Source organism: Nerophis ophidion, linkage group LG26 (genome assembly GCF_033978795.1).
Source record: "Nerophis ophidion isolate RoL-2023_Sa linkage group LG26, RoL_Noph_v1.0, whole genome shotgun sequence".
Taxonomy (NCBI): domain Eukaryota; kingdom Metazoa; phylum Chordata; class Actinopteri; order Syngnathiformes; family Syngnathidae; genus Nerophis; species Nerophis ophidion.
In genome coordinates, this window is record NC_084636.1 from 16,005,602 (window position 1) to 16,032,877 (window position 27,276).

At 39.3% G+C, this 27,276-nt stretch overlaps 3 protein-coding genes across 6 annotated transcripts in view; 2 read left to right on the forward strand and 1 right to left on the reverse strand.

The window, feature by feature from the left end:
* On the forward strand, nucleotides 1-4,773 carry nr2c2ap (nuclear receptor 2C2-associated protein). 2 transcript variants are annotated; one of them, XM_061888645.1, is made up of 5 exons: nucleotides 1-121; nucleotides 205-295; nucleotides 366-471; nucleotides 554-621; nucleotides 4,163-4,773. In XM_061888645.1, the coding sequence occupies exons 1-5, from the start codon at nucleotides 84-86 to the stop codon at nucleotides 4,289-4,291; spliced, it is 432 nt and encodes a 143-aa protein (XP_061744629.1). In that variant the 5' UTR covers nucleotides 1-83; the 3' UTR covers nucleotides 4,292-4,773. The 2 variants fall into 2 exon arrangements, with proteins under 2 accessions (XP_061744629.1, XP_061744630.1); XM_061888646.1 differs by having other exon boundaries at nucleotides 4,169-4,773.
* Nucleotides 4,505-19,405, reverse strand: rfxank (regulatory factor X-associated ankyrin-containing protein). 2 transcript variants are annotated; one of them, XM_061888644.1, is made up of 9 exons: nucleotides 19,129-19,405; nucleotides 19,020-19,061; nucleotides 14,709-14,801; nucleotides 14,571-14,636; nucleotides 12,849-12,949; nucleotides 12,655-12,780; nucleotides 4,943-5,009; nucleotides 4,784-4,864; nucleotides 4,505-4,710 (listed from the first exon to the last, which is right to left on the reverse strand). In XM_061888644.1, the coding sequence occupies exons 2-9, from the start codon at nucleotides 19,054-19,056 to the stop codon at nucleotides 4,655-4,657; spliced, it is 627 nt and encodes a 208-aa protein (XP_061744628.1). In that variant the 5' UTR covers nucleotides 19,057-19,061; nucleotides 19,129-19,405; the 3' UTR covers nucleotides 4,505-4,654. The 2 variants fall into 2 exon arrangements, with proteins under 2 accessions (XP_061744628.1, XP_061744627.1); XM_061888643.1 differs by having other exon boundaries at nucleotides 19,167-19,404.
* Nucleotides 19,393-27,276, forward strand: part of borcs8 (BLOC-1 related complex subunit 8) — a 17,276-nt gene continuing 9,392 nt past the window's right edge. Inside the window, exons 1-5 of one of the 2 annotated variants that reach the window (XM_061888648.1) lie at nucleotides 19,396-19,557; nucleotides 26,147-26,259; nucleotides 26,356-26,420; nucleotides 26,495-26,602; nucleotides 26,753-26,840. In XM_061888648.1, the coding sequence (XP_061744632.1) occupies nucleotides 19,521-19,557; nucleotides 26,147-26,259; nucleotides 26,356-26,420; nucleotides 26,495-26,602; nucleotides 26,753-26,822 (393 nt within the window). In that variant the 5' untranslated portion in view covers nucleotides 19,396-19,520 and the 3' untranslated portion in view covers nucleotides 26,823-26,840. Of the gene's footprint in view, nucleotides 19,558-26,146; nucleotides 26,260-26,355; nucleotides 26,421-26,494; nucleotides 26,603-26,752; nucleotides 26,841-27,276 lie in introns of both variants that reach the window. The other variant, XM_061888649.1, reaches the window with a different exon arrangement.

The window sequence follows — 27,276 nt, forward strand, 5'->3', positions numbered from 1 at the left end:
CTAACGGCAAGCAAGGGGCACTGTCGCAAAACATTTTTTTTAAAAGCACCGTACCGGTTGACGGCAGAGTGTGCCCCTGCAACATGGCCGCCTCACTGTTGTGTCGTGAGACGCAAAGCAGGTATTTGTCATGATAAACGGATATATTGTCATTTATAAACGTATTTAAGTATAATATGAGATGCTTTTTTGATACTTTTTTAGGGTGAGCTCAGTCCTAAACAGAGACGTAAGGCAGTATGGGAAGAAGTACATGTTTGACAGCAATGAAGAGACATGCTGGAATTCAGACCAGGCAAGTCATTTATTTTTTTTGGTAGCAAACAAACTATGCTGTCATTTTATGGCCTTTTTAATATTTTCAGGGTGAACGTCAGTGGTTGATTTTGGACTTCCCCCAGCCGATTATGGTGTCTGAGTTAAACGTTCAGTTTCAGGGTGGCTTTTCAGCTAAAACATGCAGACTGGAAGGTAAGATTTGCAGACTTAAAATCATTATTTTCTGCTCCATTCTCTAAAATGTGAGTTTTTCCTACCCTGTCTTTATCTGCAGGTTGTTTAAAAGGTGGCGAGTTTACAGTGATGAGTCATTTTTACCCAGAAGACAACAACTGTCTACAGATATCCTTTATCTAATGCAGACCTGGGCAAATTAAAGGGGAACATTATCACAATTTCTGAAGGGTTAAAACCAACAAAAATCAGTTCCCAGTGGCTTATTTTATTTTTAGAAGTTTTTGTCAAAAATTTTATCCATCACGCAATATCCCGAAAAAAGCCTTCAAAGTGCCTGATTTTAACCGTTGTTATATCCACCCGTCTATTGTCCTGTGACGTCACTGCGTGAAGCCACCATGGACAAACATGGCGGATAGCACAGAAAGGTATAGCGTAGTAGCTCGGATTCGGACTCGGATATCAGCGGCGCAAGCGATTTTAACAGATTATGCATGTATTGAAACGGATGGTTGGAGTGTGGAGGCAGATAGCGAAAACGAAATTGAAGAAGAAACTGAAGCTATTGAGCCATATCACGACAGACAGCGGCACGGGAGGAAGCGCGGACGAATTTGGCGCTCGCCTTCTAAGCAACGATTGGTATGTGTTTGTTTGGCATTAAATGTGGGTGGAGGGAAAGGCTGGAGGCAAATATAGCTACAAATGAGGCATAATGATGCAATATGTACATACAGCTAGCCTAAATAGCATGTTAGCATCGATTAGCTTGCAGTCATGCCGTGACCAAATATGTCTGATTAGCACACTCCACATAAGTCAATAACATCGACAAAACTCACCTTTGTGATTTTGTTGATTTTATCGTTGGAAATGAATCTGCTTTGAGTGTCGCAGGATATCCACACATTTTTGCCATCTCTGTCGTAGCATAGCTGTCGTCGGTACAGTATGCAGAACAAACGAGGGACTTTCACATCTTTTGACCACTGGTGCAACTTGAATCCGTCTCTGTTCGTGTTGTTACACCCTCCGACAACACACTGACGAGGCATAATGTCTCCAAGGTACGAAAACAGTCGAAAAAACGGAAAATAACAGCTGATTTGACTTAGTGTGTGTAATGTGTTTGAGAAAATGTTGGATTGCTTCATGTTTTGACGTCACGGGTGAAAGGTCATTGCCCCGACAGCGGACAATTGAAAGCCGTTTAAATCGCCAAATTCACCCTTTTAGAGTTCGGAAATCGGTTAAAAAAACATATTTTTTCTGCAACATCAAGGTATGTATTGACGCTTACATAGGTCTGGTGATAATGTTCCCTTTTAAGTCCCGGGGGCCACATGCGGCCTGTTAAGCTTTTCAATCTGGCCCGCCGGACATTCACAAATAATTTTTTTTTAGATCTTCAAGATGGAAACTGTAGCTGCCATTATGATATGCAGTGATGTTTTCAAATTACCGTGAGTCTTGAACTAGAAAAAGTATTTCAATGGTTGAAATCTGCTCTTTTGCACGATATAGTAGTTACTATGGTAATTTAATTAGTTACTAGGCTAATCTAATTAGTTACTATGGTAATCTAAGTCACGGCAGCTCAGACGAGGCACCAAGCAGTGTGGGTGGGGAGCGTTTCCGTAGCGTGTTTCCAGAGCGGTCAACCTGAAATGCGGGTGTCAGGGACAGACGCGGAAAGAGATTTTTACAACAAAGTTCTTAAGCTTAGTGATATATCAGATTGTAAGTGGGGGTTTTTCTACCCTTCACTTTAATTTTTCGCTGTTTGCTGCATTTTTATTCCGTTTTGCTTGATTGTCAAATATGTCGATCGACAGGGGGTGTGACGTTCATATGTTGTCAATATTCAGTGTTTTATCGTTAATAGTTAATATTGTAAATTCCACATTCTTTATTTTCATGTACATTCTGGGTGTCTCGTTCTGTAAAAAAAAAATGTAAAATTCCATTTTGTTTTTTAAGACAGTCTCTCATAACTTTTAGCATTCAATCAGACATTATTGTGAGTGCTTGTTAGTGTTCCTAAAAATCAGATATACCGGCCACCAGACACATTTTTTTCTCTAAATTTGGCCCGCGAGTTAAAATAATTGCCCAGGCCTGATCTAATGTAAATACTTAGCTCAGATGTTTTCATACAAAAATCAAACTTAAATTGTGTTTTTCCTATTATATAATACTTTAATATAAATTGCAAGGCAGACCTGTGAGTTCAGTCCAAAACTGATAAGCAACCGATATTTGTGTGTATTTCTGAAAACAGCATTGCATTGCTGTCATATTGACTAGAGCAGTGTTTTTCAACCTTTTTTGAGCCAAGGTACATTTTATCCATTGATACATTTTGGAGGCACACCACCAGCAGAAATCATAAAAAAAAACCGAAACTCAGATGACAGTAAAAAACAAATGTTGGATACGACTTTAAACCGTAACCAACCATGCATCACTATAGGTCTTGTCTCAAAGTAGGTGTACTGTCACGACCTGTCACATCACACCATGACTTATTTTGAGTTTTTTGCTCTTTTCCTGTGTGTAAAGCTTTAGTTCTTGTCTGTCACTCCGATTTTGATTGATTGATTGAAACTTTTATTTGTAGACTGCACAGTACAGTACATTTTCCGTACAATTGACCACTAAATGGTAACACCCGAATAAGTTTTTCAACTTGTTTAAGTCGGGGTCCACGTAAATCAATTCATGGTTTTGGTGGCTTTTCCTGTTTTGTTGGTGTATTCCTGTAGCAGTTTCATGTCTTCCTTAAACGCTATTCCCGCATCTGCTTTGTTGTAGCAATCAAGACTATCTAAGTTGTTGCTATCCTTCTTTGTGGGGACAGTTGTCATATTCGGATGTACTTTGTGGACGCTGTCCTTGCTGCACAGTGTCTTTGCTGTCGTCCAGCATTCTGTTTTTATTTACTTTGTAGCCAGTTCAGTTTTAGTTTCGTTCTGCTTAGCCTTTCCTAAGCTTCAATGCCTTTTCTTAGGTGTACTCACCTTTTATTTATTTTTTGTTTAAGTATTAGATATGGCGACAAACCTTATTCGTCTCACACGATGTGTTCCAAACATTGACAAAGCAATTAGCTACCGGCTGCCACCCACTGATATGGAAGAGTATAACACGGTTACGCTGCCAAGCTCTAGACAGCACCGACACTCAACAACTGCACATTATTTGCAGACTATAATTCCTTGTTTGCAAAAAACATTTTTACCCCAAATAGGTGAAATCACGTAATGTCCCACGGCACACCAGACTGTATTTCACAGCACAATGGTTGAAAAACACTGAATTAGAGACTCCTTGAGGTTTAATTGCCTTTGTCATAAAAATATGTATTTGACTAGTTTTAGGACCTCAAGAACAGCAGCAGGCCCTTTTTATTTAGAGAATATTTGAGTTGCGTAAAGATATTGCTTCTGTTAACACGTATTACTTTATAACTACAGTAGTAACTTGGTTAAAATTGCTAATATAGTCTTACCTTTATGTATATATGACCCTCAGAACAATGTAGTCAAATAGTGATGTGACTTGCACTTGTAACTTTGCTTTCTCTTTTATTTTTAGCACTGAATAATATTATCTTGAGCATGTATTTCATCACCGCTGATGATTTAATGAGTTTAATGGCAGAAGGACAGAATAAAACCCAAAGTTTATCTTGACTTAACTCCACACCCACTGCTTTCCCATACAGGAGGCCCCCGCTGTGGACAAAGTAAAAATACTGTTTGAGAACAGTGCCGACTTTTTTGGAAGAATCATTATTTATTCTTTGGATATCCTGGGGGAGAAAGCCACATGACCATAGTTTTTCGGCTCACCAGTGAGCAGAAGAGAAAATGCAGCCTTTGTGAAATATCCTGGAAATTGGATGTCTGACTACGTTCCTCCACCTCCTGAACGGAATTTGAGTCAAGATCGAGTGCGCCACTTACCTGTAACCACCAGGGGCGCTGTACTGTAGATTCAGTCTCAAATAGTTATGTGGAGGAAAATCATCATTCCAGTGGAAAACTCCATATAAAAATACATTTATTTAAAAATGTCATTGCTGGTGTAGCACTATTGCTGTACAGTTGCCAAGTATAGAACATTTTTCTTACGCTGCCTTGTAAAACAAGCATTTTGTACATCTGTTTGTTTATACCTACAATAGCGGTTTATTTTAGCGCTGTGCTGGCTTGTAGAGTCTCAAGATGTGGGCCTCTAACACCTTCTGAACTGGGACACACACAAAAAACAAGCTTAAGAGCAACACAGCAATAAAAAGGGTTCAGATGATAATGATATTTACTCCTTTTGTGTCCAAGAGCAACTGCCAACGCCATCGCACTGTAGCCAGACTCCGACTCGGTGGTCAGGTCAGCTCCGTTGGCTGTAAAAACAAACATAATGAACATTTTAATAGGAACGCCAGAGAATTGGCAGAAGTGCAACATGTACTTTGATGTACCTAAAAGTGCCTCGACACATTTAATATGGTTTCCTCGAACGGCATACAGAAGAGGAGTCCCACCGTTCTAGGAACAAAACATCGTCAACAAGCAATCACAACTTTGTCTCAGTGTCAGACTTGAGCTTTGTCTTAAACCATTTGGTTACACCTCTAAATAAGAGTTGCTATAGTATGCATGAATGTGTGTGTGTATATGTATATATTAGGGTTGTACGGTACACCGGTACTACTATAGTATCGCGGTACTAATGAATCAAAGACGATACAATGTTGTTGTTTTTTTGTCCTGTCCAGCTTCTCAGGCAAATCAAATAGTTGATGTAGATGCCCATATCGGCTGTTCAGATTTACTTTACAAAAGAGAAAACCGATACTATGTTTGAAAAGTATCGGTTCCCGGGTATGACGTCACGCCGAGACATTGCTGGATTTAGGAGAATGTTCGGCAGCGCACAATCACAGAGTACTTACAAGCAGACACAGTGTGTAGACAGAAAAGGGAGAACAGACACACATTGGCCTAAAAACTGATGACAACATAAACTGATATTTTATTATATATCTGTATATAAAATATACTGTACATATATTATGTAAATATTACGTACATATGTTATATTTTACATCACTATATTTAGTCTATACCTGCATTGTCCTTTCCATCATTGTAACTGAGCTACTGTGTGGAACAATTTCCCTTGTGGATCATTAAAGTTGGTTTAAGTCTATAAAGGTGAAGCTATAACACTAAGTGTTTTAAGACATGGCGAGCTAGCAGAGATCATCCATCCGCAGTCGGCAGTGCAGGGTTTCCCACACATTAATGTATTTGTGGCGGCCCGCCACGAAAGAACTACGGCCACCACAAATAAAAAATTAAAAAAATATATATATATCTATATATTTTTTTTTCTGCTTTTGACTCGCTTGACCGCTCATATAAGCAATGGGATTCTGTCTGTGAATGGAGCTTGTAGTTACATATTATACAAATACCATCCATCCATCCATTTTCTACCGCTTATTCCCTTTCGGGGTCGCGGGGGGTGCTGGCGCCTATCTCAGCTACAATCGGGCGCAAGGCGGGGTACACCCTGGACAAGTCGCCACCTCATATACTAATACCTAAATGTTATATAAATATGTACATAAAGTGTTGTAATTATATTCCAACTCCGCGTTCTTCTAGGTCATCGCCGCCGCCGCAAGCCCCCCCAAATCAAACCACACCACCACAAATAGATGGCTGACCTTTGGGAAACACTGCAGTGTTTTAGCTACTTCTAAATCACTAATCATGCCTACATGACGACGTATAAAGTGAGTTTTTTTACAAGTATCATCCCTGCAGGAGGAGTAATAGCTAAACATGCTTCACTACACACCGTAGGAGGATACAATAGCTCACCGGCGTCACTGCTTACAAAAGTTTGCGCCTGAATTTAAACAAATTCCATGGGTGGATCTACGCCTGACATCCACTGTAATCATACCAAGTACAATAGCTTATCTAGTCAATACTATGATTACATCGATTTTTTATTGTCACAAAATATTTTTTCCTTTTTCATATTATGTTTATAAACTCTGGAAATATGTCCCTGGACACATGAGGACTTTGAATATGACCGATGTATGATACTGTAACTAATTTGTATCAGATCGATACCTAAATTTGTGGTATCATCCAAAACTAGAGTATAAAACAACAGAAGAATAAGTGATTATTACAATTTAACAGAAGTGTAGAAAGAACATGTTGAAACAGAAAATGACCAGATATTAACAGTAAATGAACAAGTGGATTAATAATTCATTTTTACAGCTTGTCCTTCATAATTTTGACAAAATAAAATGGAAAATGACATTGTTACTGCATATGTCAGCAGACTAATTAGGAGCCTTTGTTTGCCTGCTTATTACTAAAAGTTGTCTTGTATGTTCAATATTTCATTTAAGGGCAAAATTGTTCTTCGATTGCAATAAGATACATATGTTTAATGTACCATAACATTATCAACATCCATCCATTTCCTACCACTTGTCCCTTTCAGGGTCGCGGAGGGTGCTGGAGCTTATCTTAGTTGCATTCGGGCGGAAGGCGGTGTACACCCTGGACAAGTCGCTACCTCATCGCAGGGCCAACACAGACAGACAACATTCACACTCACATTCACACACTAGGGCCAATTTAGTGTTGCCAAACAACCTATCCCCAGGTGCATGTTTTTGGAGGTGGGAGGAAGCCGGAGTACCCGGAGGGAACCCACGGTGTCACGGGGAGAACATGCAAACTCCACAGAGAAAGATCCTGAGCCTGGGATTGAACTCAGGACCTTCATATTGTGAGGCACACGCACTAACCCCTGTAACACTTTGCTGCCCGCATTATTATTGTGCATTAATATTATATTACATTATTAACAGGACTATATAGTTTGATTATTTAATTTGTTTAAGAGCATGATGTGGACAAAAGTTTTGCAGAAAGCCAAGTATTTTTGAAAGTAAACTATTGCATATTGTTCTAATGTGCAGCACCTTGAGACAAAAACATGTTGACAGTCTAAAAGTAACATTTCCTTCTTCACTCCTTATTTTCACAGTTTTATACATTTGTATTTATTTAAAAAAACAAAAACAATTTGACAGAAAAATTGTAATTAGGTTTTTTTTCCCCTCGATCATGCAGTCCTGATAATACTATCGTTATATCGTGATGATACATGTTGCCACATTCCAGCTGCGTCCCGCAAAGGTGACCGCAACACAAGAACAAACACGTCAATGAGCATCCTCGTTAGCGGGTAATGTCCTTTGACAGTGCAAAGCCACTTTTGTTGCGGCAAATAAACTTACGTTTCTCACAAGTTCTGTTCATTATCACTGGAAGACGAGGAATAGTGAAACATGCAACACACCATAGAACAGCGGTTCTCAAATGGGGGTGCGCGTACCCCTGGGGGTACTTGACGGTATGCCAAGGGGTGTGATATTTCAGTTTTTCTTTCTACATTTGTTTTTTTTCTGTCAAGATGGTGTGCCGGGTGTACATTAATGAGAAATAAAATTACCTTTTTTTTTTTTATCTTAGCCAATGGCTCCAATAATTATAAGGGTATTTTACAAACCCGGTTTCCATATGAGTTGGGTAATTATGTTAGATGTAAATATAAACGGAATACAATGATTTGCAAACCTTTTTTAACCCATATTCAGTTGAATGCGCTACAAAGACAATATATTTGATGTTCAAACTCATAAACTTTATTTTTTTGCAAATAACTTAGAATGTCATGGCTGCAACATGGGCCAAAGTAGTTGGGAAAGGGCATCAGTCCATCGTAGATGATCTCGGGCCCAGAGAAGCCGGCGGCATTTCTGGATGTTGTTGATAAATGGCTTTCGCTTTGCATAGTAGAGCTTTAGCTTGCACTTACAGATGTACCGACCAACTGTATTTAGTGACAGTGGTTTTCTGAAGTGTTCCTGAGCCAATGTGGTGATATCCTTTAGAGATTGATGTTGGTTTTTGATACAGTGCCGTCTGAGGAACCGAAGGTCTCAGTCATTCAATGTTGGTTTCCGGCCATACTGCTTACGTGGAGTGATTTCTCCAGATTCTCTGAACCTTTTGATAATATGGACCGTAGATGTTGAAATCCCTAAATTTCTTGCAATTGCACTTTGAGAAACGTTGTTCTTAAACTGTTTGACTATTTGCTCAGGCATCTGTGGACAAAGGGGTGTAACTCGCCCCATCCTTTCTTGTGAAAGACTCAGCATTTTTTGGGAAGCTGTTTTATACCCAATCATGGCACCCACCTGTTCCCAATTAGCCTGCACACCTGTGGGATGTTCCAAATGAGTGTTTGATGAGCATTCCTCAACTGTATAGGTATTTATTGCCACCTTTCCAAACTTCTTTGTCACGTGTCGCTGGCATCAAATTCTAAAGTTAATGATTATTTGCAAAAAAAAAAAGTTTTATCAGTTTGAACATCAAATATGTTGTCTTTGTAGCATATTCAACTGAATATGGGTTAAAAAAGGTTTGCAAATCATTGTATTCCGTTTATATTTACATCTAACAGAATTACCCAACTCATATGGAAACGGGGTTTGTAAAATACCCTTATAATTATTGCAGCCATTGGCTAAGATAAAAAAAAAAGCTAATTTTATTTCTCATAATGTACACCCGGCACACCATCTTGACAGAAAAAAAACAAATGTAGAAAGAAAAACTGAAATATCACATGGTCGTAAGTGTTCAGACCATCTGCTGTGACACTCACAGTCTGTCCATTTTTTTTTTTTTAATCCTCCTTGAGCTGGTTCTGCTCCTTCATTTGAATCCAGCTGTGTTTAATTAAAACTGACTGGACTTGATTAGGAAAAGCACACACCTGTCTACATAAGACCTTACAGCCCACAGTGCATGACAGAGCAAATTGAAATTATAAGGTCGAAGGAGCTCAGACACCGAATTGTGGCAAGGCACGGATCTGGCCAAGATTACGAAATAATTTCTGCAGCACTCAAGGATCCTAACAGCCCATAATCCTTGAAAAGGAAGAAGTTTGGGACAACCGCAACTCTTCCTCGACCTGGCAGTCAAGCCAAACTGAGCAATCGTGGGAGAAAAGCCTTGGGGAGAGAGGTGAAGAACAACCCAAAGATCACTGTGGCTGAGCTCCACATATGCAGTAGGGAGATGAGAGAAAGTTCCACAAAGTCAACTATCACTGCAGCCCTCTCCACCAGTCGGGGCTTTATGGCAGAGTGGCCTGACGGATGCCTCTGCTCAGTGAAATAAATATGAAAGCCTGCATAGTTTGCCTTAAAAACACACGAAGGACTCTCAGACTATGATAAATAACATTCTCTGGTCTGATGAGACAAAGATTGAACTTTTTGGCATTAATTCTTAAAAAGGCTTTGTGTGGGGAAATCCAGGCACTGCTTATTACATTCCCAACGGACAAACATGGTGGTGGCAGAATCATGCTATGGGGGTGTTTCTAGCTGCAGGGACCGGACGACTGGTTGTAATTGTAGGAACGATTAATGCAGAGAGGTATCCTGGAAAAAAATATCTTACTGAGTGCTCAGGACCTAAGGATGGTAAATCGATAAGATTTGTCCGCTTCTGATTCCACTTTGGATTCTGCTTAACAATTTGGTTCTTTATCGGTTCTATTATTGATTCATAATTGGGAAAAAAAGATAACAAAAATGCATTAGCATCAATTTAGTTTAGTTTAGAGCTAACATGCCCTCACAAAGCCAACAGTCCGGTCTCAAGAGGCATATCGCATAGAAAAGATAAATAAATCTGTAGGATTTAACAAAAATAAAACATGAGTTAAATCCCGGGCTCGGCATCTTTCTGTGGAGTTTGCATGTTCTCCCCGTGACTGCGTGGGTTCCTTCCCACCACCGAAAACATGCACCCAGGGATTGGTTGATTGGCAACACTAAATTGGCTCCAGGGCAGTGGTCGGGAACTTTTTTGGCTGAGAGAGCCAGGTAAGCCAAATATTTTAAAATGTATTTCCGTGAGAGCCATATTAAATTTTTTAACACTGAATACAACTAAATGCATGCATTTTTTAAGTAAAACCAACATTTTTAAAGTATATTAAGTCTCTATTTTTAATAACATTGTTATTTCTTGAACAGGTGCGATAGAAAAGGGATGGATGGAATAAAATACATGAGAATGTTTTATATTTTGAACGTTATTTTTAACATTGTGATTACCAGCGGAATTATTCATTACTTATCGTGTTAAGCAATGTCAGCTAAGATTTACAGTATCTGAGAGCCAGATGCAGTCATCAAAGGAGCCACATCTGGCTCTAGAGCCATAGGTTCCCTACCCCTGCCCTAGGGTGTGAATGTGAGTGTGAATGTGATCTGTCTATCTGTGTTGGCCTGAGATGGCTCCAGCACCCCCCACGACCCCAAAAAGGGACAAGCGGTAGAAAATGGATGGATGGAAAACGTAGAAATTACACAACAATGTAACATTTCGTAACATTTGTAAAACTTTTAAGAATCTTTGTCATCTGCCTAGAAAATATACAGTGCAAAGGTTGGTTAAGATGTACAAGGTGAAACTACTATAATGCCAGGTTCATAAGATGCAACAAAAGATATTTCAAGCCTTCTTTTGATATGTTTACTGCTTACAGCTTATGAAAACCTTGAATTGAAGATCTCAGAAAAATTCCCATCCCTATAAGAACCTCAGACTGGGCCGAAGGCAAAACCTTCCAAACAGACAATGACCCTAAGCACTCAGCTAAATTAACAAAGGAGTGGCTTCAGTGCAACTATGTGACCATTCTTGACTGGCCCAGCTAGAACCCTGACCTAAACCCAACTGAGCATCTCCAGAGAAACTTGAAAATGGCTGTCCACCGACGTTTACCATCGAACCTGACAGAACTGGAGAGAATGGGCAAGGTAGAAAAACAGGGAACCCTGTCATTGACATTTGTTTAAAGGTTAATGACATTTAACCCCAGATCTAGGTGTGAAAAATGTGTTGCCTCATTCACAAAAATACCCATGGCTGTCCTATCTCAAAAGGGTGCTTCTACTCTAAATACTTCATGATATTTCTGTTTTTCTTTTTTTAATACATTTGCAAATATGTCTACATTTCTGGGTTTTTTTAGTCAAGAAGCGGTGCTGAGTGTCCATTAATGAGAAATAAAATAAACTTATTTGATTTTAGGAAACCTTACAATTTATTAAATCCATTAACTGCAATAAAATTCAGTAGATGACGAGTTATTGTATAGAGGAATCCCATATTTTTACCAATTTTGCCATTAGATTTCCCATATTTTGAAATGCAAACACTGTGACATCACAGTGATAGCTGCTCTGAATTCCTCCCTCCTTCAACAACACCTGGGGAATTGAAGCATGTTTGCCGTGTCTGCAGACCGACTCCAGGCTTATAGACATAACATGCCATGGACTGCACATATGCACACATAACCCCGCCCCCACCGCCATCCCACGCCTTTGCCACCGCTTAACTCCTTAGGTGCGACGGACGGCTGAAGCAGCGCCAGAAGAGCCGCAGCTTCGTCACTGGAGAATCCCCGGCCTTCCCCGCCTATTGCAAGTATTGTGGTTTCTATGTCCATGTCTATATACAAATGCATATGTGCTTATCGTGGCTATCAAGATTTGTTTTCCCTGAGCCCTTCCTCTCACTAAATTAACCTAGCCTGGGATAGATTTTTTTTTTTTACTCATCCTCCTCACCTAGTATTCACCTTTTCCTACCTTTTACAGGGCGCCGTAAGTGGAAAGCCATCAGCGTTCTGTTGGGTCATCCTTTACAATGTATGTCTGCTCTTGTCTGGTTTGTGCTGAAAATTAAATTTCATTGTACTTGTTCTTTCCTTCCAAAAGTTGATGCTCCTCCGACTCGCAGCATTATTTCTGAAATCCCTTGATGATTTTTGATGCTAAATGGACCACAACATTATGATGCTACTGGTCTGAAATTTCCTATAAAACAAGGTTAAAAAAACTTGTCCAGCTGTTTACTGAGGTATTCTACTCATGTTTAGCCAACTTTTACTGGGAATAATTGAAAGCTCCAAATACACTAATCGGTATTGGACCTGAAAAAAAATCGGCCGGAGTCATGTGAACCAAGCAGTTAATTACCACTGTACCCAGTCATAGGTGTTGACATCAACTCCATGTCTGAGTAAAGACTCAATGATGTCCACATAGCCTCCAGAGCTGGCCAGCGTCAGCGCACTTTCTCTGTTCCTCCCGATCATTCTGGGGTCTGCTCCCTAACATACGAAGAGTGAGTTATTGTCCTAATAAACATCTTCTTCAACAACATAGGCTTCCCTCTGACCTTTTGAAGAAGAAAGTCCACCACTGCTCTCTCTCCAAACGTCGCTGCCCACATAAGAGGAGTCAAGCCACATTCGTCCTGTTTGTTCAGCAGTGAGCTGTCTGTAAAATGTATATCACATCCATATAAGTAAACAATGGTGACATCCATAATATACAGTCGTGGTCAAAAGTTTACATACACTTGTGAAAGACATAATGTCATGGCTGTCTTGGGTTTCCAATCGTTTCTACAACTATTTATTTGTGATAGTGATTGGAGCACATACTTGTTTGTAACAAAAAACATTCATGAAGTTTGGTTCTTTTATGAATTTATTATGGGTCTACTGAAAATGTGACAAAATCTGCTGGGTCAAAAGTATACATACAGCAACATGCATTATCAATTTTGGTGATATAGAAAAGTTACAATCAAATTAAATTAGCTTCATGGCATGGCCTCTTCATGTGAGTGATTAGGATTGACGACACCTGTTGACTTCTCTGAGCCCATTTAAATAGTGCTCATGTGATGCAGGCATTCGACTCGGTTACAAACGACAATGGAACTCAGCACAGATCTGAAAAAACGAATCATTGACTTGAACAAGTCAGGAAAGTCACTTGGAGCCATTTCCAAGCAGCTTAAGGTCCCAAGAGCAACTGTGCAGACAATTGTTCATAAGTATAAAGTGCATGGCACAGTTTTGTCACTGCCACGATCAGGAAGAAAACGCAAGCTACAGTATACAGTATATGAGAGAAAATAGGTCAGGATGATCATGAGTCAACCTAAAACCACCAAAAAACAGGTCTGTAATTAATTGGAAGCTGCTGGAACATGTGTCAGTGTCCACAGTCAAGCGTGTTTTGCATCGCAATGGACAGAGGCTACCATGCAAGAAGGAAGCCCTTGCTCCAGAAGTGACTCTTCTGGAGGAAAGTTCTATGGTCAGATGAAACAAAAATTGAGCTGTTTGGCCACAATACCCAGCAATATGTTTGGAGGAGAAAAGGTGAGGCCTTTAATCCCAGGAACACCATTCCTACCGTCAAAAATGGTGGGGGTAGTATTATGCTCTGGGCCTGTTTTGCTGCCAATTGAACTGGTGCTTTACAGAGAGTAAATGAGACAATGAAAAAGGAGGATTACCTCCAAATTCTTCAAGACAACCTAAAATCATCAGCCCGTAGGTTGGGTCTAAGTTGTGTGTTTACAACAGGACAATGACCCCAAACACACGTCAAAAGTGGTAAAGGAATGGCTAAATCAACCAAGAATTAAGGTTCAAGAATGGCCTTCCCAAAGTCCTGACTTAAACATATGGACAATGCTGAAGAAACAAGTCCATGTCAGAAGACCAACAAAGTTAGCTGAACTGCACCAATTTTGTCAAGAGGAGTGGTCAGAAATTCAACCGGAAGCTTGCCACAAGCTTGTGGATAGCTACCAAAAGCACTTTATTGCAGTGAAACTTGCCAAGGGACATGCAACCTAATATTAACATTGCCGTATGTATACTTTTGACCCAGCAGATTTGGTCACATGTTCAGTGGACCCATAATAAATTCATAAAAGAACCAAACTTCATGAATGTTTTTTGTAACAAACAAGTACGTGCTCCAATCACTCTATCACAAAAAAATATAAGAGTTGTAGAAATGATTAGAAACTCAAGACAGCCATGACATCATGTTCTTTACAAGTGTATGTAAACTTTTGACCACGAATGTGCTTTACCTTTATTTAACCGTGCCTCCAATTGGGACAGCTTGCCTTGAGCAGCAAGCTGATGTATTGCCAGACCTGGAAATGGGAAAGAAAGCCATATATGATGCAGTCAAGATGTTTATGCTTTACTTATTTGGCTGTACACACCATCAAATGATACTGGGCGTACTGTAATTTCATTCCCACGCTGCTTGTTAGTGAGAGTTTCCGATTGGTTCAACAAACTCTCGTCTTCATCCTCTGGAGACACAAGAAATGAAATACACACATTGCCAGAGATTTAACAATTTTTTTACAATGCTGTGCTTTTGTGCATCATTCTAGGGATGCTTTTTTCCCTTATTGTGGTTACCTTATTTAGATATTTGAGGAAATAGTAACACTTCTATACATCAATGGAAACTACAACATCGTTCAAATAATAGAGTTCTTCTCAAACAGTGGGGTGGAGGCGGCCTACACATGGCTGCAATACAACTAATTGTAGTCATTAATCCTGACTTCCTCGTTTTGATTAAAATAATACGCACAAATAGTTTTTTTCATTTTTGTTTTGGAGGTTAGCACTCAGACTCAGACATTTGTGTGAGAATTTGTATGAGATTTCCTAAAAATACACATACCGGCCAAATGGTGCAGTTTGCCTTTAAGACATTTTTTTAAATTGTATTCAATTGATTTAGTTTTAGTTTTTTTACCCTTCGCATTTATATTTCACTGTTTGTTGCATTTTTGTTGTGTTTTGCTTGATTGTAAAATATGTCGATGGAGAGGGAGGTGAGACGTTCATATGTTGTCAATATTCAGTGTTTTATCGTACATAGTTAACATTGTAAATCCCGCATTCATTATTTACATGTACATTCTGGGTGTCTCATTCAGTAAAAAATAATAAAAAATTCTGTTTTTAAGGCAGTCTTTCATAATGTTTTAAGCATTCAGACAGTTTTGTGAGGTTTTGTATGATGTTCCTAAAAATAGATATACCAGCCAAATAGTGCAGTTCGCCTTTAAGACATATTTTTTAAAAATTGTATTCAATTAGTTTTAGTTTTTTTTTTTTACCCGTCGCATTTATATTTTGCTGTGTTTCTTGCATTTTTATTGTGTTTCGCTTGATTGTAAAATATGTCGATGGAGAGGGGGTGAGACGTTCATATGTTGTCAATATTCAGTGTTTTATCATTCATAGTTAATATTGTAAATCCCACATTCTTTATTTTCATGTACATTGTGGGGGTCTCATTCAGTAAAAATATATTTTTTAAATTCCATTCAGTTTTTAAGGCAGTCTGTCATCAAGTTTTTAGCAATCAGACATTATTGTGAGGTTTTTGTGTGTGTTCCTAAAAATACATATACCTGCAAAATAGTGCAGTTCCCCTTTACAACATTTTTTAAAATTGTATTCAGTTAACTTAGGTTTAGGTGTTTGTTTGTTTTTAACCCTTTGCGTTCATACATCGCAGTTTATTGCATTTTTGTTGCGTTTTGCTTGATTGTAAAATATGTCAATGGAGAGGGGGTGTGACGTTCATATGTTGTCAATGTTCAGTGTTTTATCGTTCCTATTTAATATTGTAAATCCTGCAGTCTTTTTTTCATGTACATTCCGGGTGTCTCGTTCAGTTAAAACATTTTTTTTAAATTCCATCCCGTTTTAAGGCGGTCTGTCTATAGCGACATTATTGTGAGTTTTTTTTTATGAGTGTTCCTAAAAATAGATGTACTGGCCAAATAGTGCAGTTCGCCTTTAAGACATTTTTTAAAATTGTATTCAGGTAATTTAGTTTTAATTTTTTTTTTTTTTTTTTTACCCTTCGCATTCATATTTTGCTGTGTTTGTTGAATTTTTGTTCTGTTTCGCTTGATTGTATAAATTATGTCGATGGAGAGGGGGTGTGACGTTCATATGTTGTCAATATTCAGTGTTTTATCGTTTATAGTTAATATTGTAAATCCTGCATTCTTTATTTTCATGTACATTCTGGGTGTCTCATCCAGAACAAAACATTTTTTAATTCCATTACGTTTTTAAGGCAGTCTGTCATAACATTTTTAGCATTCTTACATTATTGTGAGGTTTTGCATTAGTGTTCCTAAAAATAAATATACCGTCCTAATAGTGCAGTTCCCCTTAAGACATTTTTTTCAATTGTATTCAGTTAATTAACTTTTTAGGTGGGTTTTTTTACCCTTTGCGTTCATATTTTGCTGTGTTTGTTGCATTTGTGTTGCGTTTCGCTTGATTGTAAAAAATGCCGATCGAGGGGGTGTGATGTTCATATGTTGACAATATTCTGTGTTTTATTGTTCATAGTTAATATTGTAAATCCTGCATTCTTTATGTTCATCTACATTCTGGGTGTCTCATTCAGTAAAAACATTTTTATAAATTCCATTCCGTTTTCAAGGCGGTCTGCCATAACGTTCAAACTATGAACTAGATCCACTCGACGTCCATTGCACTGGTCACCAGGGGTGGGGTTCTCACATCTGCGGTCCCCTCCAAGGTTTCTCATTGTATCCCATTGGGTTTAGTTTTTTTTCTTGCCCGAATGTGGGATCTGAGCAGAGGATGTCATTGTGGCTTGTGCAGCCCTTTGAGACACTCGTGATTAAAGGCCTACTGACTACTACTACCGACCACACAGTCTGATAGTTTATATATCAATGATGAAATATTAACGTTGCAACACATACCAATACGGCCGGTTTAGTTTACTAAATTGCAATTTTAAATATCCCGCGAAGTGTCCTGTTGAAAACGTAGCGGAATGATGACGCTTATTTTGACGCGTGCGTGGGACGTTATTGGTTGTAGCGAACATTTTATCCCAGCACCACTCACGGCTAAAAGTCGTCTGATTTAATCGCATAATTACACAGTATTCTGGACATCTGTGTTGCTGAATCTTTTGCAATTTATTCAATTAATAATGGATAGTACAAAGAAGAATGCTGTTGGTGGAAAGCGGTGTATTTCAACACACACATTGCCGGTGTTTCTTTGTTTGTTGTGAAGCTTTAATATGCAACAGAGTGGTCAAGCGAACATGGTTCTCTACCGCATGTCCACCGGCAGGTATCGGTGAGAAAAGTGTGGTAATAAGTCGCCTTTTACCGTAAACATGAGCGGAGCTTCTGTCGTTCTTCCTGCAGCTGTCAAAGAGGCAGCTGCGACTTTCTCGGCTCCTCCATGGCTTCCCTCAGAGACACTGGCGGTCACCACACCCCTCCGACTTTCAGGTATGACTTTACAATCACACTAAAACACTAATAACACAATGAGCAGATAAGGGATTTTCCAGAATTATCCTAGTAAATGTGTCTAATAAGATCTGAATCACTCCCACTGCCCTGTCTTTTTTTTTTTCTTCTAGTCCTTCACTCTCCCTATCCTCATCCACGAATATATATTCCTCGCTCCAATTAATGGGGAAATTGTCGCTTTCTTTGTCAGAATCGCTCGCTCTGCTGGTGTCCATGATTGTAATCAATGTGCGGCTGTGAAGAGCTGTCACGCCAAATTTCTTCCCCCCTACAAAAACCTTCCCTCCTCTTTTACTTCCGGGGTCATGATTAATACAGACGTTTTGTTTACGCTATATTATAAAAATATAATGCTATATTATAAAAATACAGACGTTTTGTTAACGCTATATTATAAAAAAAAATTTTAAAACAATTTACAAACACAAGCTATGGGATGACGCATTTACTTATGTCATCCCATAGCTTGTGTTTGTAAATTGTTTTTTAATTTTTTTTTATAATACAGCGTTAACAAAACATCTGTTTTTTTTATACTATAGCGTTATATTTTTATAATATAGCGTTAACAAAACGTTTGTATTAATCATGAAGAAGAAAATTGGCGTGACAGAGCCCTCGCACCGGTGACGTCACGCACACATTGGCTTCTACTTCCGGAACAGGCAAGGCTTTTTTATTAGCGACCAAAAGTTGCGAACTTTATCGTCGATGTTCTCTACTAAATCCTTTCAGCAAAATGATGGCAATATCACGAAATGATCAAGTATGACACAGAGAATGAACCTGCTATCCCCGTTTCAATACGAAAATCTAATTTCAGTAGGCCTTTAAGACATTTTTTTTTAATTGTATTTGGTTAATTTTGCACCAAAAAAAACATTATTGAACATTTTATTTCCCATACATTTGTATTAAGCCTAAACGTGTGCATTTAATGAAATTCTGCCTGAAGTCCAGTAGTATAAAAACGTGTGTGCAGATTGCCAGTCATCAGGTCAAATAATCCACAAAGGTAGACTGGAAGCAACTGTGGAATATCTTCAACACCCGAGAAGAGTCCAGTTGCCTTCATTCAACCTTTGTGGACATAATAAAACTCCTTTCTCGCAAACACAGTAGGCCACAGAACGAGCCATGCAAGGTGTTTCCTATTTTTACCAGGGAGTTGGAAACCCTACTCACCTCTGGAGTCCCAGCTATCCTCTTCTTCTATATCCATGATCACTACAATCAAAAGAAAGGGCTACTATTATATATATTGCTTATAACGAGCAGAAAAAATCGTGATTACGTCTGTTTTAGAAGCTCATCACGACATTGCCTACTCACCACATCCAGTTTGGCTGTTTTAATTTGCGCCAACTTCCTTGTGGCAAAAGTGAAAGTAGATTATTTTACAAATTGCGATTTTTGTCCGAAAAAAAGCATTTTTTGTCATCAAATATCAGCTTCGTTAAAAAAATAATCATCAAAATGGCTCGAACTAAAGAACATCGGGGTTGAATAACTTGTTATTCACCTTAGAAATGCATTTCGAAAGCGGACAGATAGTTGGTCTCTTTATGCGTTTCCTACCCGGAGCCGTTTATTAGTGCACACGACAACACAAACCCAGAAGTAGCTGGTAGGACAGGAATAAAGCCACAATTATTTGTTTGCTGCATATTTTATTTAGCTTTCATCATGGAAGACCAAGAATTGCAACTCAAAGTCAGACGAGGTGAGTATGTGCATTTAAAAAAATGTTTTGCTAAATTTACGTTAAATTAGCCGACTGGCTAGCTCGTTTTAGCCCCTTAAATCAACGTCAGAACTCCCACATTAAAGCAAACATTTCAATTTAAACTTAGCGAAAATGTATTGATCCATGAGTGAAATAGTTAAAGTTAAAGTACCACTGATAGTCACACGCACTCTAGGTGTCGTGAAATTACCCTCTGCATTTGACCCATCCCCTTTTTCCACCCCCTAGGAGGTGAGGGGAGCAGTGAGCGGCAGTGGTGGCCACGCTCAGGAATCATTTTTTGGTGATTTGATGGCTTACTGAAATGAGATTTTCTTATTTAAACGGGGATAGCAGGTCCATTCTATGTGTCATACTTAATCATTTCGTGATATTGCCATATTTTTGCTGAAAGGATTTAGTAGAGAACATCCACGATAAAGTTTGCAACTTTCGGTGCTAAGAGAAAAGCTCTACCTCTACCGGAAGTCGCAGACGATGACGTCACATGTTGATGGCTCTTCACATATTCACATTGATTTTAATGGGAGCCTCCAACAAAAAGTGCTATTCGAACCGATAAAACGACAATTTCTCCATTCATTTGAGCGAGGATGAAAGATTCGTGTTTGAGGATATTGATAGGGACGGACTAGAAAAAGAAAAAAAAAGTTGGAAAAAAAAAACGGATTCAGATGTTTTTAGACACATTTACTAGGATAATTCTGGGAAATCCCTTATCTTTCTATTGTGTTGCTTGTGTTTTAGTGAGTTTAACAGTACCTGATAGTCGGAGGTGTGTGCCCACGGGTGTCTTGACGCCAATGTCTCAGGGGAGTCGACGGCAGCTATGGACGGCACAAGCTCAGCTTTTCTCCGGTAAGAAGCGACTTTTTACCACAATTTTCTCACCAAAAACTGCTGGTTGACATTCCGTCGTGATTCATGTTCGCTTGACAACGCTCTGATCCATAGTAAAGTTTCACCTCCGGACATTTTAAACAAGGAATCACTGTGTGTTTGTGTGGCTAAAGGCTAAAGCTTCCCAACTCCATCTTTCTACTTTGACTCCTCCAATATTAATTGAACAAATTGCAAAAGATTCCGCAACACAGATCTCCAAAATACTGTGTAATTATGCGATTAATGCAGGCGACTTTTAGCTGTGTGTGTGTGCAGCGCTCATACTTCCTAAAAACCTGTGACGTCTTGCGTACACGTCATCATTACACGATGTTTTCAAGACGAAACTCCCGGGAAATTTAAAATTGCAATTTAGTAAACTAAAAAGGCCGTATTGGCATGTGTTGCAATGTTAATATTTCATCATTGATATATAAACTATCAGTGGGTAGTACTACCTACCACGGTAGTACGCAGTCTGATAGTTTATATATCAATGATGAAATATTAACATTGCAACACATGCCAATACGGCCGGTTTAGTTTACTAAATTACAAATTTTAATTTCCCGCAGAGTTTCTTGTTGAAAACGTCGCGGAATGATGACGCGTATGATGACGTGTGACGTTATTGGTTGAGGTGTCATTTTAGTCTAGCACCACTCACGGCTAAAAGTCGTCTCTTTTTATCGCATAATTACACAGTATTCTGGACATCTGTGTTGCTGAATCTTTTGCAATTTGTTCAATTAATAACGGAGACTATAAAGAAGAATGCTGTTGGTGGAAAGCGGTGGATTGCAGCTGCCTTTAGCAACCGAAACACAGCTTGTGTTTCTTTGTTTGTTGGGAAGCTTTAGCGAATATGTTTCTCTACCACATGTCAACCAGCAAGTTTTTGGATGATAAAATTGTGATATTAAGTCGGCTCTTACCGGAGACATTTGCGGAGTTAGCGTCTTCCTGCAGCAGCTTTCAAAAACGCAGCTGTGGCTCCTCCATTGGCTTCTTTCAGAGACACTGGCAGTCACCGCAGCACTCTGACTTTATAATCTCACTAAAACACTACTAACACAATAAGCAGATAAGGGATTTTCCAGAATTATCCTAGTAAATGTGTCTAATAACATCTGAATCGCTCCCACTGCGGTCGCCTTTTTTTTTCTTTTTTTTCTCTAGTGCTTCACTCTAACTTTCTTCATCCACGAATCTTTCATCCTCTCTCAAAATAATGGGGAAATTGTCGCTTTCTTGGTCCGAATCGCTCTTGCTGCTGGTGTCTATGATTATAAAGAATGTGAGGATGTGAGGAGCTCGACAACCCATGACGTCACGCGCACATTGTCTGCTACTTCCGGTACAGGCAAGGCTTTTTTATTAGCGACCAAAAGTTGCGAACTTTATCGTCGATGTTCTCTACTAAATCCTTTCAGCAAAAATATGGCAATATCACGAAATTATCAAGCATGACACGTACAATGAACCTGCTATCCCCGTTTAAATAAGAAAATCTCATTTCAGTAGGCCTCTAACCCCCAATTCCATCCCTTGATGCTGAATGATACCATGAATTGATTAACGTGAACCCCGACTTAAACGAGTTGAAAAACGTATTCGCGTGTTACCATTTAGTGGTCAATTGTACGGAATATGTCATCGGCGGTTACCCGAAGGGAGTATGAGGTCCTCTTGGTAGAGGGGTATCCCTTTATGGAGGTTGCCTCTGTGTAAATTTGTTTAACGTGGGGAGACTGGTGCACAGACAGTCACCACACGATCCTTGACAGATTCGGGTCAGGGTCGAGTGGCATGGAGTCCAAGACGACTGGGGACCCTTTTCTGCTGCAGCCTTCATCCGCCATCGCAGCCGTTGTGGTAGTTCTTACATCTACCATCCTCCGCCGTTGAGGTCTTCACCATATCCCTGGCTTGGGGGAAGTCAGGTACTAGGCCAGACCTGGGCAAATTAAGGCCCGGGGGCCGCATGCGGCCCGTTGAGCTTTTCGATCTGGCCCTCCAGACATTCACAAATAATTGCTTTAGATGTTTAAGATGCTGCCATTATGATTTGCAGTGATGTTCTCTAATGACCGGAAGTCTTCAACTCTACTAAGTCTTTCAATGCTTGGAATCTGCATCATATACTAGTTACTATGGTAATCTAACTAGTTACTATGGTCATCTAATAACTTACTATGGTTACTAAGAGATATCTCATATTGTAGGTGGGGGTTTTTTTCACTATGTTTGTTGCATTTTGGTTGTGTTTCGGTTGATTGTAAAATATGTTGTCAATATTCAGTGTTTATTCAGTGTTTTATCATTCATAGTTAATATTGTGAATCCCACATTCATTATTTTCACGTACATTCTGGGTCTCATTCAGTAAAAAAAAAAAAATCAAATTCCATTCCGTTTTTTAAGGCGGTCTGTAATAACCTTTTTTAGCTTTCAATCATTATTGTGAGGTTTTGTATTCGGGTTCCTAAAAATATATATACCGGCCCCCAGACATATTTTTTTAATCTAAATCTGGCCCCCCGAGTAAAATAATTGCCCAGCCCTGTAGTAGGCCTTTGCCAAAGGCCATCTGGGGTAGCAGTAGTAAAGGGGTTAAACTCCTAGTGCCCCAAGACCCCATAGAGGATCCTCCATTGCCAGATGCACTTTAATATCATGCCTAGGACGCACAGAATATGTACTGTACTGTGCAATCTACTAATACAAGTTTCAATCAATCAAAAAAAAAAAGTGTCAAGCAGGGGTATAATGGGTCCCATTTTTATAGTCTTTGGTATGACTTGAACTCACGACCTACCGATCTCAGAGCGGACACTCTATCCACAAGGCGACTTCCACACAGTAGCTCAGTTTCAAAGAATGGAACAAATAATGCAGGTATTAAGTAGACTAAACATGTACCATAGTAGCAATTTAAAATATAACATACATGCAATATTTACATATTATCTCCTTTTTTGCAGCTTAGTCACAGAAGACCGTGCTAATTTTTAAATCAATTTTATATATTTACTTTAATACCTGCACTAAAATTGACCCTAGTGTGTAAATTTTAGTGTGAATGTTGTCCGTCTCTGTGTTGGCCCTGTGATGAGGTGGTGACTTGTCCATGGTGTACGCCACCTTCCGCCTGAATGCAGCTGATATAGACTCCAGCACCCCCCGCGACCCCAAAACGGACAAGTGGTAGTAAATGGATGGAATCTGCATCATATACTAGTTACTAGGGTAATTATTATTAATAGTTTATTGTTTTTATTCAAAATAGTTTTGTCATCCTATTGTCATCAATTATTAGTTATATATTTTCAGTTATAATGAGTGTTGTAATTATACAATACACTTTGGGCGGTATAGCTTGGTTGGTATAGCGGCCGTACCTGCAACTTGAGGGTTGCAGGTTCGATTCCCGCTTCCGCCATCCTAGTCACTGCCGTTGTGTCCTTGGGCAAGACACTTTACCCACCTGCTTCCAGTGCCACCCACACTGGTTTAAATGTAAAAATTAGATATGGGTTTCACTATGTTAAGCGCTTTGAGTTACTAGAGAAAAAGCGCTATATGAATATAATTCACTCACAATTCACACACTTATTTTGTGAATGCTGCAAAGCATTCACACATATGGCTTTCTACACCAAAATTCAATTATTTATTATTCAACTTATTCTTATTCTTTTCCAGATTTTGGCGCGCTCTACCTTCAACTTTTTTTACCCGATTCAAATTGTTTCAACTTCAAACTGTTCAGCCTATACGGGAATCGCGGACTATCCCCTGACAAATTCCAAAAATTCCCAGATTTCTCAGAATTCCAGGTTTCCTGGGACATTTTTCTAACTTCCACCATTTTTCACAGTTTTCAACTAATTCAAACCATTCCACCTTCAACACATTCCACCATCCAGAAAATTCAAATTTCCCTGATTCCAATTTCAATAAAAAATTCCAGGACTTTCCAGAATTCCTGGTTTTGCAAAGCCCTTTTTCCACCCTTTTTTTCTGGCGACTACTCCTCCCACATTTTTCAACCAACTTCAACCATTCCACCGTCAAAACATTCCTCTTAATTAGGACAAAAAAACAAAGTTGTTTTTTGAACCGGAAAATTCACGGTTTTCCTGGAATTCCAGGTATTCCGTAATATTATTTGTCAATTCAACATGTTACTACCGCAACATTTCTTGACTAATTGAAACAATTCCAACACCAACCAATTCAGTTCATTAAGGACATTCATGCTCCTAAAATTTTTTTTTAAAAATCCGCTTTCCCAAAATTCCAGAATATTCCCATTTAAATGAATGAGCCATTTTTCCAAGTTGCACAATTCCCACATTTTTCAACCTATTCAAAACATTCCAACATCAACACATTCCACTCATCCTGGACATTCAAACTAACACTTTCCCAAGTTCCAAACCAAATTCCAGTTTTCCTGGAAATTCAAACTCTTGAACATTCAAACAATTCCAACATTCAAACCATTTCAGCGTTTAAACTATTTAAGTTAATCAATCAATGTTTATTCATATAGCCCTAAATCACAAGTGCCTCAAAGGGCTTCACAAGCCACAACGACATCCTCGGTTCAGATCCCACATCAGGGCAAGAAAAAACTCACAAACCAGTGGGATGTCAATGTGGATGACAATGACAAACCTTGGACAGGACCGCAGATGTGGGTGATCCCCCCACCGGGTGACCCCCCCACCCATGGATAGGACCGCAGATTTCTTGCCGGGGCACATGGTAAAATACAATCAGCAGGATAGGATGGAGCTAGACCGTGTAGTATTTTATACGTACGAAGTAGAACTTTAAAGTCACATCTTAAGTGCACAGGAAGCCAGTGCAGGTGAGCCGGTATAGGCCTAATATGATCAAACTTTCTTGTTGTTGTCAAAAGTCTAGCAGCCGCATTTTGTACCAACTGTAATCCTTTAATGCTGGACATGGGGAGACCCGAAAATAATACGTTACAGTAATCGAGACGGGACGTAACGAACGCATGAATAATGATCTCAACAATGATTTCAACAGTCAAACCATTTCTACGTTCATCCTACATTCCATTAGCATTTCAATTCAGCGTCAGCTTTTCAACATTCAAACCATTCCAACATTCAAAAAATTCTTACATTCATACAACATTCATTCAACTTCAGCATTGGGGCATTCACACACAATTCCTTCAGGAATTGCCACATCTAGTTTAATTATAATTCTCACATATTAACTTGGTGTTTTTGTTGATAAGGTAAAGTCATGTTTGTTGACAACGCCTAATATGGCTGTACAAACCAATTCTTGAGTGACAGTCACTGTTGCACTTAGTGCAAACATGTGGAGAGACCTGATGTGCGATGGTAGTTGCAGTGCGTTTCCTCCTGTCTCTCTTCTCCTCTGCGAGCTGGCCTCTCCTCAAATCAGCCTCTGCAATACCCCGTCTAACCGCTTGACGCCAGACATTTCGATTCTCCGTCTGTATCTCCCAGCTGTCTTGAGGAATATTACATGCCTTCAGATCTCTCTTCCATGCGTCCTTGAACCGGAAGTATATAATATGTACTGATATATTATATTTAATTATATTTTTATATAATATGTAACACATCCCAATTACCAATTTGCACTTCAATGTATTCTGTTTGGTCCGCAGTGAGTGACAAATTTACTGAAAGCATGTACGTCCTGGCCAACGAGCCGTCCGTGGCTCTATACAGACTGCAAGAGCACGTCAGGAGGTCGCTTCCTGAACTGGTGCAACATAAGGTATGACCACATCTTATTGGACCAAATATGTATCGTGCGAAGATGGCAACGATCACTTAGCATGTTGTCATATTTTTGCCATCTCTTGTCCTACAGACCGACATGCAATGCTCGGAGGAGCAAAGTCAAGGAGCCATCTACTCAGTTGAATATGCCTGCAGGTGTGTAAGGATGTTGTTCTAAATGATTCCCACTGGTCCCTTTTTTATATTGGTTCGTTATTTGGTTCATGCAGTGCCGTGAGAAGCATGGCGAACAGCTGCGTGTATTTCAAAAACATCGACGGCCTCCTCCGACAAGCGATCAGCATGAAGGAGCAGATCAGCGCCTCTCAGGGACGCAGGTAAAGAGGAGGATCTTCCTTTTACATACTCATTCTTTTGTTGTTGTTTATTTTTTCTTGTCATTACTGCCGCACTTTTTCTTCAATGTATGTTTTATTGTGTTGTCCTGAGTTTTTTCTGCTTGTTTTTTCCGCTCCATGTTTATTAAGTTTGCATGACGCAACACCTTCCCCCAGTCCCAATGTTGCTGCCTCACTTGCATCATCCACCTCCGCGTGATGGAGCTGTCTGTCCAAGGTCAGTCATTGCATCAAACGACGCATGGTCACGTTCTAACATACCGTCTGTAGTGCAGGCTTTCCGAGCGGAATTTAAAAGCATTACAAGTCATTTAATGTATTTAGCGAAAATTAAGGCCTTAGCTGGCATTGAAAAGCATTAAGTCCAATGTCCATAGGCCTTAAAAAATCATGCAATAGTAGGCCGGGACCGATAGTCAATAAGACAATTCAGGGAACGTTAAATAAGCATTTGATTAATTTGCTGCCATTGATAAATTGCTATGGCCGTGTGTTTCTTCCTTCGTCTCTGGCTTTCAAACTACCGCACTTTTCGGAGTATAAGTCGCACCGGAGTATAAGTCGCACCTGCTGAAAATACATAAAAAAGAAGGAAAAAAACATGTATACGTCGCAATTTTAGGGGAAATTTATTAGATAAAATCCAACAAGAA

Excerpts from the sequence above, each read along its gene's own strand:
- nr2c2ap (XM_061888645.1), top strand. The coding sequence starts at position 84 with ATGGCCGCCTCACTGTTGTGTCGTGAGACGCAAAGCAG. Across the intron at positions 122-204 it reads TGTCGTGAGACGCAAAGCAG|GGTGAGCTCAGTCCTAAACA; the intron begins GTATTTGTCATG and ends ATACTTTTTTAG. Across the intron at positions 472-553 it reads TAAAACATGCAGACTGGAAG|GTTGTTTAAAAGGTGGCGAG; the intron begins GTAAGATTTGCA and ends CTTTATCTGCAG.
- rfxank (XM_061888644.1), bottom strand. The coding sequence starts at position 19,056 with ATGGATATAGAAGAAGAGGATAGCTGGGACTCCAGAG. Across the intron at positions 12,950-14,570 it reads GGAGGCACGGTTAAATAAAG|ACAGCTCACTGCTGAACAAA; the intron begins GTAAAGCACATT and ends TACATTTTACAG. Across the intron at positions 12,781-12,848 it reads TGGACTTTCTTCTTCAAAAG|GGAGCAGACCCCAGAATGAT; the intron begins GTCAGAGGGAAG and ends TTCGTATGTTAG.